Genomic DNA, 12,131 nt, shown 5'->3' with positions numbered 1-12,131 from the left:
AAGGAATATAGATAAATACATTTATTGTTCACAAGCTATTTATTCTATGAGATTTAATGTTTACTTTTTTATGTATAGACTGATTTAAACACATCAGGCATATACTGTTTTTGCTCACTTGCTCAAGTCTTTAAATAAAAGTACTTAATGAAGTGTGGTTTCATGTGTACAATGTGCTCACTGTTTTTTTGCTCACAACATTTCATCATCACATCATTTTATTACATCATTACTCTTTATTTCATCATTACTTTTGATCATTTTGTCACAAAATGGACAGCTGCATTAAATAATTACACAGCAAGCATGAATATTTAATATCTGACATGAATACAACATAAAGAAAGGGCTTTAAAGCAGAGGTACAACAATCAAGATGAGAGAGGCCATCAGAACGCAATAACATTCTGTCACATACACAATAATTATTGGATAGCCTTTTTAACATCAAAAGGCTAAAAACGTTTGTATTGTGGGTTCTCTCACAACCTAAAGCTAACATTTTGGGATTACATACTTGTCTATATGTCTGTGTTCCTCCAATATGATTATGTTTGATAATTGTGTATTACTAATTAGTGGAATTAGAAGTACGTGGATACACATTTTCACCCTAAATTTGACTTTCACTTCTACACAGCATATTTACTAACATTATTATAGCATAAAAATGAAACACACAACATGATATAAAACAAAGACCTTGATACAACTTAGTGGAGTCATTCATTATGTTGCCACAATGAACAATGATAAATTCTACAAATATTGTATACAAACAGAAACAGTTAACCTTGCATTTATGGTGAGAAACTACATGTTTCACTCCAACACACTTCCAGTTGGCGGTATTATTGTTACAATAAAACATATATTCAGAATGAAGCGACCTTGCGTGTAACTTTCATCCTGGTGACATACATATTTTAGCACATTTTTACTCTTGTAAACAGACATCTTAAAATGCCCCCCCCCCATAAATATTCCCCAATATCAACATGACCAATTGCCCTCCACCAACTTTTATCAGATATATATCCCGTAAAAAGATGCAATTTTGAGCCTTAAACAAAGTGCTTCTCCTGATTGTGAACAACCCATCAGGGTGAACTTGACTGGTAAAGCACTGGACATATAATCCAGCTTTGGCTGTCTTGATCACAGCGTTTCCCATTTCAACTCTTACACCAGCTTCACTGAGCGCTCCACTGCTGTTGGGTTCTGGAAGCATAGTGCTTCCTGGCCCAGCCCATTTTTGTAAAGATGTGCTTCTAGGATGTCAGGGTCCTTTGGGAATAGAGAATGTGACCAATGTCAGCCCAACAAGGATAATAAAAAGCTTGGATAAAAAGAACTTGAGAATTGATATGTACCTGCTCATCAAGCTCATCAGAGGATTGTTGCTTCTGTAACTTTCGCCCAGATTTGGTCTCAGTGTCAATAAATGACACATAATGGATCATGGTATAAATTCTGCAGTAAATAAACACATATTTTAAAAGGGTCAAACACAGACGACCAGCCAACAAATGAACACAAAACCCTCCAATTACTTTTTTTACTATAATAATATAGTTTGACACATTTCTAATCACCTGTGATATAGCATGGCAGCGAATTGGACTATAAGAAGACATGCAAAACTCAATAGAAACATTAGCCCAACCGGGTCTAATGAATAGGTCTTGACTGGGTCAATGGTACCATTGATGAATATCTTTGGGATATGTATGGTGACAGAGCCTCCAATGTATTGAAGAAAAAATGTGACGACCAGCCATAAAGCATTGGAGAAAAAATAGATGAAGGTTACCTAAGGAAAAAAAAAAGAAAGTCCATTACAGTACATGCAGCATTCAACCTGGACCTATGAGGATGAAATATACTGACTATGACCTCATTCACAAGTGAAATGATTAACTTTTCTGCACCTACAGCACTTTGGTTAGCAGCCTGGAAATGTTTGGCGAGTATGACTTTGTCAGGATAAATTACTATCCTGATGTGTTCCATGTTCACAGTGCTGAATGTCTCTGTATTCTTTTCTCCCTCTTGTGTCTCTCCTCTTTTGATTTCACTCTGTTTTGACTTTTTTTTTACAGCAATATTCTATTTAATTTTTTCAAGTTCATCTAAAATACATGATGTTCTTCAACATAGATTTAACATATTACTTTTGAGATATAGAGTGAGATCCATAGTCTCGAGAAGCCTAAAGCTACCCTTGCTGCAAATTACATTTGCTGCCGCTAGGGTGCGTCTAGATTTCTAGGCTAGCCAATAGCCATAACTGCTGAAGTAAACTTAAGTGTTGTGAAATCACCTTATTTCGGAGTTCTTTTAGATCATCTGTTATTTTTCTCTGCTGGTCTCTATCCTCCACCAGTGGTTCCAGATATCTTTTTTGGAGTTCTCTCCAAAAGTCATCCTCATCCTAAAGGGAAAGAGATTTCTTAGTGGGTTTTACCTCATGAAGTAACATAACCATGCACAGTAGTTGCGCTCAAAATGAACTCACCCTTGTGAGGTAACTCTCAACTAATCCAAAACCATATGCTTTTTTCTGCAACTGTGCAATCCAGTCTTTAAAGGAATGACAAGTACAAGATGAGAGCAGAAGCCTGGTTATAACCTGACCAGATATCTAAATTGTTGTAGAAAATATGGTGTGTGAGTGGTGGTGTCATATGCATCTGCTGGTACTTACTCTGCTCAGGACACGGACCTGGAGGCTCCAGAGAACTACAATTTGAATGTATTAAATTGAGTGAGCAAAATGTTTTGGACATCAGACAATGCACAGACTTATATCATGCTATTGGCTCAAATAATTACAATAAAAAAATAAAACAACACAGTAAGGTGATTTTACCTCTCTTGTGGTTTACAGTCATGGTAGTCATCCAGTTCTTGCATTTCAGTTCCTGCCATTGTCTGAGCCACCATGTCTTGCTTGGGTTCCTCCTCGGGGGGGGCCCTACAGCAGAGACATTCGCAGAGTTTGGCCTGCAGGGTGCGCCGCTGCAGGGCCGCCAGAGGAGTCTTGGCCGCACCACCCCCGCTCTCCCGCGTGCCCCACGTCACGTTGTTCATGTTGACGATGGAGTAGATGGTGAGCAGCAGGTAGCCGCTGGGGATGCACAGGAAGTAGAGGAGGCCGTACACCACCAGGGAGAACTCCTGGGGGTGCAGCGCAGCTGCGCTGACGTACATCAGCACCATGCTGATGAAGAATATGCCTGCGGGCGTCACAAACGTCTGCTCCTCCACCATCTGACCTGCGCAGGGAGATGTTTTTGGTTTTTGTTACCCAAATGGATGGATGATATGAAACTATAACCTACTGTATCTGTCATGTATTCTTGTTAACATTTTGAAGACTTATTTTTACTGAGTGAACTCAAACTTTTTACATAAAATTAATTCATTCTAAAATAATTTACCAATGATTGTTGGAATTGTCGCTGTCATGAATAAGGCATATACGATGCTCATCACCCCAGCTACTTTGATCTGTGTGTCTGATTTCAGTTTGAAGCAGAGCCCGAGGTAGACAGCAGGGGGCACTACTGCAATTATCAAGGCATGATTGGCTTCAAGTTTGAAAATATAGATCAAACTTCCTGAAAGGGAGAACCAGAGAAGCTCAAGATTAATTTTCAGGATTTTCAGGAACTATTGAAGGCTACAATTTGTAGTGTGCTGTGTTGTTTTGTTGTCACTATCTCTTCTCAGTCTTCTCACATTTCATGAAATTACTTCAAAAAAGAAGATTGTTTTATTCTTTTCATTTTTTTACCTGCGATCATGAGGCAGATGGTGGACGGGCCCAAGATGGAGGCCATCATGGTGATGATCTGGTAGAGGATGAAGGGCATAGAGATGGAGCTGTTCTTCTGGGAGGTGAGTTTGCCAGAGCCCAGGAGGTCGATGGTGTTGGCCATGGTGGAGGGCCCCCAGCGGCGCCGCTGGTTATAGAACTCCTTGAAGTCCTGCGGGGCGTTGGTGTAGGCGTCCGCCGCCGCATTGTACTCCACCCTCCAGCCCTGCTGCAACAGCAGGGTGCACAGCCAGCGGTCCTCACCTGTCCACACATGTAAGTTAAAAGTCGTGTTTTAGTAGCACATGGCAGTTCTTTGTCAGAAATAAGTCTGACTAGTCTGTATTTTTGGTTGTAGCATACCAACATTTTTTTACAGTTTTCAAAAACACATAGGCTGTTCTACTGCATTACAGCACACAGAGAGCAATCTTTAAAAGTATGATTTGACTGAGCATAGGAATGCTCCTAAAGGTTGGTTTACTGACCTTGGTCATACTGCACGTAGTGGCCTGCCTCGGTGGCTTTGGTGGTGTACTTCTTCATGACGTTGTCGTCCATGAGGGCCGAGGCCCTGAACAGGCTGAAGCAGCCGGGGCTGCAGAGCACACAACCCATCACATGCTCAGCGGTCTTCTGCATCCAGTGGCCCACCGCATACTCAAACTTCTGGTACCACACCATGGGACCTGGACACACACACAGCGTATAACCACACACTCACATTTCATCTGGATACATCCCACAGCACACATTACACACTGTAACTAGGAACTGACATCAATGTAAAAAATATATGTTGCACAGAATATGTTGAATCAGTCTCAGGTATTTGAACTAGGAGCACAGCAGAACAGAATGGTACCCAGCAGTATGATTGATATGCGTTGCCCTGGAAACACATACCTGAGCCAGTAGGGTGAATCCTGCCACAGGCTGCGCCCACCTCTGAGTACTGCTTCAGCCGGTCGACAAGAAGCATCACTGCACATGGCTGAAAATCAGTGTCCCCGTCCAATGCCAGGATGTACGTGTTGTCCTTTTCTCTCTGGATTAAAGGAGAGCCTCGTTTGGACTGGTTCATAACATGATGACTGTACTGGAATATAGGTGGGACTTGTGTATTTGAGGTCTTTACCTTTAGTTCCTCTGCCAGAGTCTTCTCATCTATTCCTTGATCAAACTTGCCCAAACCTGCCCTGCCCAAACCTGCCCAAACTCTAGCATACTTGTTGTTTAATCTCCAGCCAAGCAGATAGTAGAGGTACATTATCTGGAAGGGGACAAGACAATTGACATTGTCTTTAAATCATGTGCTCTCAATTAATCATTGATAAAATATCAAATATAAAACTAACTGATTGTTAATCAGTACCTGCTCTTTTCTCTATCTGACTGGTCAAAAGAGTGGTTTAGACTTTGGTGCATGTTTGGAAAAGTTATATAATAAAGAAAGCCTTGGAAGCAGCCTCATCTCTGTGCCTTTGCCCACCTGTGACCACCGCTTCTTGTGCCGAATCAGCAGCTTGTCCTTGAAGTGCACCATGAGGGTGTTGCCCTTGGGCAGAATGTACTGAAGCCGCCCGCCATACGGTGTGTTGATGATCTTCTGACTGGGCAGCAGAGGCCTCTGTTTGAATAGACTCGGGTCATCCTCACTGAAGACTCTGTCAGGCAAATGGTCAGTGGCACACATTGATTCAGACACAAGACTGGTTATCATGTTGATGTACACTACAGGAAACTGGGCCCATTCACAGTCGTGGAGAGCTTGGAGTTGTATGTTGACTTACATGTACACCTCCCTTAGTACTTCCACTACAGTTTCTGCGTACTCGTTCACATGCCGTCCACAGCTGTCTGTAACGTCTTTGTAAGCATCATCGAAGAAGATGTGGAACTCAAAACCCACATCATTGCTCGGGTTCCCCTTCGGCCTGTACTTGTCCAATCTAGTAAAAACAAAGATGTCAGTCAGAGTATCTTTGGTTAGTAGCTTAGACACATATCTGAAATGGAATTTGCTTACTAATTATTATTATTTACTATTTACTCTTACCTGAACATTGAGATGATAATCTTCATCATTTCGCTATAGGTTTCATGCCACATCGTAGCGCACAAATAAACAGTCACCTTCTTTTTCATTCTATGGAGGACAGACAAGAAAAGTACTTTATAATTTCACATGAAATCTATCAACTTTCATTTTCAAATACACAATGAAAGGAGAAAAGGACTTACCTTTTAGACTTGTTTATTTTCAAGATCTCAAATCGTGTGTTGAGCAACATGGACTGTTCTAGAAAAGGACCTTCATAGAGCCTCCTGACAAACAGGCCTTGGGTTCTCTCGATGCGCTGAATGCGCAGGAACCAGATGTAGATGGTGCTCAGGATGAGCCCCAACCACCAGTTAATGGTGGAGCTGCCCAGGAAAGCGAGGGTGGCCTTGTCCAGCTCCTGCACATCATTCCGGGCACACAGCGTTTGTGTGTTGTCGACCACTAGCTTCAAGGCCCATTCTGGACCTTTGAAGGTTTTGTTGAAGATTTGGATGTCTTTCAGGTTCTCACAGTGAGTAGTAGTGTCTTCCGATGTTCTATAAATGAAGATCATTGGACCCAAGATTACAGCTAGGACGGCCACTGAAGCCAAGTACATGGGCACGGCAAAGCTACTTCTCAGGGCGTGCATCTTGCAGGCCACCACCACAAACCAATGACACAACGCAGAGGACACTATCTGTGAGAAGAGCAGCCAAAGAATGAGTGTTCTGTTTTCAGGTTGGATGGCTTTGACAGAGGACCAGTCTTGGCCTGATAATGGAACATATGCTCCAACTACCGCTGCAGTCACTAATACCCGCACTGCACTTGACAATATGCACACCATGTTCCGAGATTTGGCAATGTCCTTCGACATGTTCTCTAAGAAGGTAATGTTAAAGAGGGTGGTGTAGTTCTCCCACCAGTTTAGAGAGACGAGGACGGACCCAAGTATGGCTGTTCTCACCGATATTGCGACTTGAGTCTCGATCTGAGGATCATTCCTTTTTTCTAGGAGAAAGCCAAGAGCAAAGAGCAAGTACCCCAGTAAGATCAGCACAATAGCCATGATGGGGATGGCAATGATCCTCTTCCTCTCTTGGGCGATGCACCCGGCCCACACCTGGAACACTGCAGAAAGGACACTGACGCTGTTCAACAGCATCACGTTGGTGATGATGTCGAAATGTGGCATAGAGACCAGAGTGAGAAGAGCGGCTCCTAGAGCCACCACAGACTCCACACACAGCACCTGTGGAAACAGCCAAAATAACCAATATGCATCATGCACAATCATTCAGACAAAAAAAGTACACTTTATGATCCTACACAATCACATGCACTTCAGGCAGCACAGGGTGTAGTATGGAGACAAACACACAATAAAACTCCAGCATAATCCTTTATTTGACTGGGGACATCTCCTAGCATAAATCTCATGAAGATTCTGACTTCACTACTCTCTAATGTTTCCATACCAGCTCTTAAACTCCCTGTAAGAACAACCTTCTATCGTCGATCTTTAAAAGTTCTTCAAAAGTTCTTTAAAAGTCTAAAGTTATTGAGGCGTTGATGACAAAGACGCTGATATATATATTTATCTTTGTAACATTTAGGAGAAGGTTGTTGCCCTGGCACCAGTGTGCTAGTTTATAAATCTCATTCAGGTAAGCCTGTTCCCTGTTGTTAAAAATGAGGCCAATCACTTGAAGTTGAAAACCCAATTACACTGAAAGTTGTGCAATAGGTTGGATTGAATTAAATGCTGCGCATATCTAACAAGAGCTGATTTTCACTCACCCACAGTATGGTTTTGCCCTTGGGTTTGTTAGAGTTTTTGAAGATGAGTTTCCACAGGCTCTTGATGAAGAGAAGGACACTGGGCCCAATCACAGCACAGCCGATGCTTAAGAAAACAAAAGGCTTCTGGTCTGTTTGCACTGTCTCTGTCGCATTGCTCGCCAGGGTAATCAGAAGCAAAAAGCTGGACTATTTTGAAGAGAGAAATAATATTTTCAGTTTTTGGAGTTTAAAATATGTAAAACCAGATTTAAAATAGTTATTCATATAGTGAGCTCCCTTTGAGTAAACAGCCGTACCTTGCTTATCAATGCAAGAACAAAGACTAGTAAGCCAACAGTTATGCATATGAACCACTGAAAGCATTTCACTCTTTTTCTGGGTTTCTGCCCATCCTGAATAATGGGAAGTTCTCGGCAGGCATCCCACGCCCTCCTGACACAAAAACAACATAAAGCATGGGAAACAACAATATTTAAATGAGCTTCCAGATGTAAACAGATAAAACATTTAAAAATAAATAAATGGGTACACAGAATGTTGGAAAATTACTTAGGGATGTGATTTGTAATGGATGGAAATGGAACAAACAAGTTTAAGAAAACTTCAGTTTTGTTCATACAAAATAATAATACATAGTTCTAAATATTTATTGTTAGCAAAACAAAAGCTATTCTGGTATGAGATGTTAAAATATGTTATACCATTTGTGACCAAAAATAAAAAATGAAAGCAATCAGAAATCATCCAGGCCTTATTAATAATGTGTCATTATTTACAATCAAATCAAAAGTTATTGATTTATTCAATAATGTTTATAAATAAGATGAACAATAAAAAGAAAGAAAATCTATTTAATAAAATATCTGTAAAAATGATGCTTAATATGATGGAAAGTAAGCATTTCCTGTATTATTATCAAATAGATTTGTAAGTTTGTACCTGACACCAGCCTCTGTCTGTTCTCCCTCCATGATCTTGCCTAGACTGCTCCTTGGACATGGCACCTCTTTATAAAGCCATAGAAAACAATCGTCTTAAAATGCTCTTTTTTGAAGGGTTGGGGGGGCTTTGTCTATTTCCTTAATAAATTGTCATAAAAGGAAGGGCGATCATAAAAGGAAGGGTGATGGGCACCAAACAAGGAAAGAAAAAATATTTTGGTCTCTCAGTAAAACCCCTGAGTTCAAAGTTAATTGTTCACCTAAGTCAGTCTTAAGGGTATGAATATAAAGGTTGCTATATATGCAAGAAGCAGGAACAAGGCATTTATTTCCTGATATATTTTTTCAATACAAAAGTAATTTGAAACCTGTAATTGTATTTATTTTCCACTGGAATATCCTTACCGAAAGTCCATTCTTTTGTGCACAAACATAAAACAGATGAATTAGGTCCTGAACTAATTTGTTAAGCCTTTAATGGTGCTCTTAGTGGGAAATTGTTACATGTTGTTAACCGAAACCACTGGTCATTGCGACATATAAGTAACCCAATTTGTGATTCTGTCTCATTAACCCAAAGAGGTGTTTGATTCACATTTCCTTCTTTATCTTATTTCAAGACTTTCCTCATGACTGTGTCCTGGTCCAGTTCTCACTCACAAAGTCACTGCATTTTTGTCCATTTTGATATATCTGCTTAAGTAAACAGATGAAGTTGTTGAGGTATAAGTTGTTATGTTGATACATTCTTAATAATCACAGCATTTTTGTAGATCAGGAAAGGTTAGTGTGCACCATTTCCATTTATGTTCAAATCACCATCCTGTGATGCTTTACATGTATAATTCCACATAAAACAAAGACTATAAGCATTATTGGAGTTTCATTGTGCAATATACAGTGGAGGGAATAATTATTTGATCTCTCATTGATTTTGTAAGTTTATCCACTGACAAAGAAGTTAACTGTCTATAATTTTAATGGTAGGTTTATTTTATTATACCATATAAAATATACAGTACATCTGCACATAAATGTATGGCAATTCATCATATTTCCAAAAGACTAAGCAGTCTAGTAAAGATTTTAGGATGCAATATTTTACTATCCAGAGACTTGACTGTGTTAACTAATGGTGTAGCACCATATTCTCAATCAGTCAGTCAGAAGTTTTCCACAAACAGCCCAATCAGGAGCGTGACAATAGAGGGGTAACTGTATATTTTGAGTGAAGCATGTGAGGGTATGATGAGTGTTGTTATTATGCACAGAGAAAAAGAACCCTGCAATAAAACAAACTCAAGGAAGCAAACTGTAAGGGAAAGGAGCCGTGCCACCCCCTGCGAGCCATTTCCTTCATTTTAGTCTTTTATGACTGATGTCTGTATGACAGCCTGACTGAAACTGATGTTATCGATCATTCATTCTATCACTATGTGCACAGCACAACACACCATTGCAATAAAGCACAACAGTGCTTCTTATCAAGTCAGTCCTCAAACACACAAATGAGCATGGGCCTACCATCAAAGAATGAAGTTACCTGATGAGATTATCTTTATGAGTTAATAACTAATGATCACATTGTAATAGGCAAATAAGCATCTGACTCTGGCCTGGGATTCATACCTGTCAACACTACCGTTTTTCCCGGGTTTCTCCCGTATTTCAAGGTCATCTCCCAGCACCCTCCCGTTTTGTTATTTCTCCCGGAAAACTCCCGTAATTTGCATGGCCATCAAACTTAATTTTAAAATAATTGATCCATTCAGGTTGCCAGATTGTGTATGAAATACACCCTACACATACACGATCACTTAGTTTCAATTTCAACCTTTTTGTCAGGCTAAAACCTGGCAACCCAAAACCCACATAAGGAAGCGGGTGCCGACTGCGCAGCCTGAGTCTTGTCGTAAGCAAGCGGGCTAGTTGAATGGCCTACTCCAGAACTAGCTGTTGTGAAATTGTTGGGAATTAAATTGATTAACACATCACATAAACTGTTATTAAGTGTTGTTGATACACTGAACTTGTGCCCTCGGAACCAAATCTGACAGCAAGCAGCTTTGGAGTTTTGGAAGTAGGCTGCAGGCAGGCAGCTGGTGGATACATAACTGGCATGCGTAAGGTTAAGGTAAAAGCAACGACCGAAATGCAGTGTTGAAACACGTGTATGAAACGTATTAAATATGCAAACACAGATCCGGTATAAACACTGACCCCACACACACACACACGAAAAAAAATCTCCCGTTTTTGGAAAGCTAAATGTTGACAGGTATGCTGGGATTGATACACCAGCTTTACTCTACAAAACAAGTGCAACATTTTTGAATTTTAGTTTTTCTCCAATTTCCATTCATTGACTAATTGATTTGTTCACAAATCTTAAACATTGTGTTGGTCAGCACTTCTCTTTATGGTATGGGTCACTCTGTGTCAAATCAGATAAGGCTATTGCTGCGCTGACTCAGATTCTGTTCAAACCTTGTTCATATCATCAGTGTGAAATCCCCGATATTAAGGATAAAAGAACGTTTACAATAAAATGGTATGTGGTAGCTAATAGACATATGAAAATCTAAGTGGAAGTAGTTCAATGTATGGGCAGGGACAAGAATGAAAAAGCAGAGGTATGCAATGCAATTAAAGCAAGACAAAGAGTTTTTTGTACCTTAAAATAATGTTTCCAAAATCGTTTCAGTGGTTCATCAACTTGTAACAAGGTGAACGCACTTCTGCAATCGCTTCGCGGCCCTCTATTGGCTATATAACCGCACTAAGTAGGCTAGGTTTGTCAGATCGGGTAGCGGATCTGAGTTCGATGGAATGAGACATAACAAATTTGACTTGCGTCTGATATCGCAATATATCGCATACCTGTCAACATTTAGCTTTCCAAAAACGGGAGATTTTTTGTCGGGGTCAGTGTTTATACCGGATCAGTGTTTGCATATTTAATACGTTTTATACACGTGTTTCAACACTGCATTTCGGTCGTTGCTTTTACCTTACCATTACCTTACGCATGCCAGTTATGTATCCACCAGCTGCCTGCCTGCAGCCTACTTCCAAAACTCAAAGCTGCTTGCTGTCAGATTTGGTTCGAGGAACAAGTTCAGTGTAGGCTATCAACAACACTCAATAACAGTTTATGTGATGTGTTAATCAATTAAATTCCCAACAATTTCACAACAGCTAGTTCTGGAGTAGGCCATTCAACTAGCCCGCTTTAAGCTGACGAGACTCAGGCTGCGCAGTTGGCACCCTTCTTCCTTATTTGGGTTTTGGGTTGCCAGGTTTTAGCCTATGACAAAACGGTTGAAATTGAAACTAAGTGATCGTGTATGTGTAGGGTGTATTTCATATACAATCTGGCAACCTGAATGGATCAATGATTTTCAAATGAAGTTTGATAGCCATGCAAATTACGGGAGGGTGCTGATAAGAAATAACAAAACGGGAGGGTGCTGGGAGATGACCTTGAAATGTTGACAGGTATGATATATCGTACTTTCAT

General features: G+C 40.3%; 1 protein-coding gene across 1 annotated transcript; it reads right to left on the bottom strand.

Annotated features, from left to right (window-relative positions):
- Positions 1-1,182: 1,182 nt before the first annotated feature.
- Positions 1,183-7,062, bottom strand: si:ch211-264e16.2 (chitin synthase chs-1). Its single transcript, XM_048257216.1, has 12 exons — positions 6,712-7,062; positions 6,065-6,564; positions 5,614-5,772; positions 5,313-5,487; positions 4,959-5,093; positions 4,727-4,868; positions 4,309-4,509; positions 3,800-4,084; positions 3,444-3,623; positions 2,873-3,278; positions 1,374-1,473; positions 1,183-1,287 (listed from the first exon to the last, which is right to left on the bottom strand). Exons 1-12 carry the CDS (start codon positions 7,060-7,062, stop codon positions 1,183-1,185), a joined length of 2,739 nt encoding a protein of 912 aa, XP_048113173.1.
- Between the last annotated feature and the right edge of the window lie 5,069 nt (positions 7,063-12,131).

This window comes from Alosa alosa, chromosome 11 (assembly GCF_017589495.1).
Source record: "Alosa alosa isolate M-15738 ecotype Scorff River chromosome 11, AALO_Geno_1.1, whole genome shotgun sequence".
In the NCBI taxonomy this organism is placed as follows: domain Eukaryota; kingdom Metazoa; phylum Chordata; class Actinopteri; order Clupeiformes; family Clupeidae; genus Alosa; species Alosa alosa.
The sequence above is the reverse complement of the archived record's forward strand: the minus strand, read 5'-3'. Positions and strand labels throughout refer to the sequence as shown.

Bases quoted from the DNA above. Each gene is read 5' to 3' on its own strand.
- si:ch211-264e16.2 (XM_048257216.1), bottom strand. From the start codon at position 7,062: ATGCCACATTTCGACATCATCACCAACGTGATGCTGTTGAACAGCGTC. The intron at 4,869-4,958 runs GTAAAGACCTCA...CCTTTAATCCAG, and splicing joins CTCTGGCAGAGGAACTAAAG to AGAGAAAAGGACAACACGTA. The intron at 1,474-2,872 runs GTAAAATCACCT...TATTTACTGCAG, and splicing joins GACTGTAAACCACAAGAGAG to AATTTATACCATGATCCATT.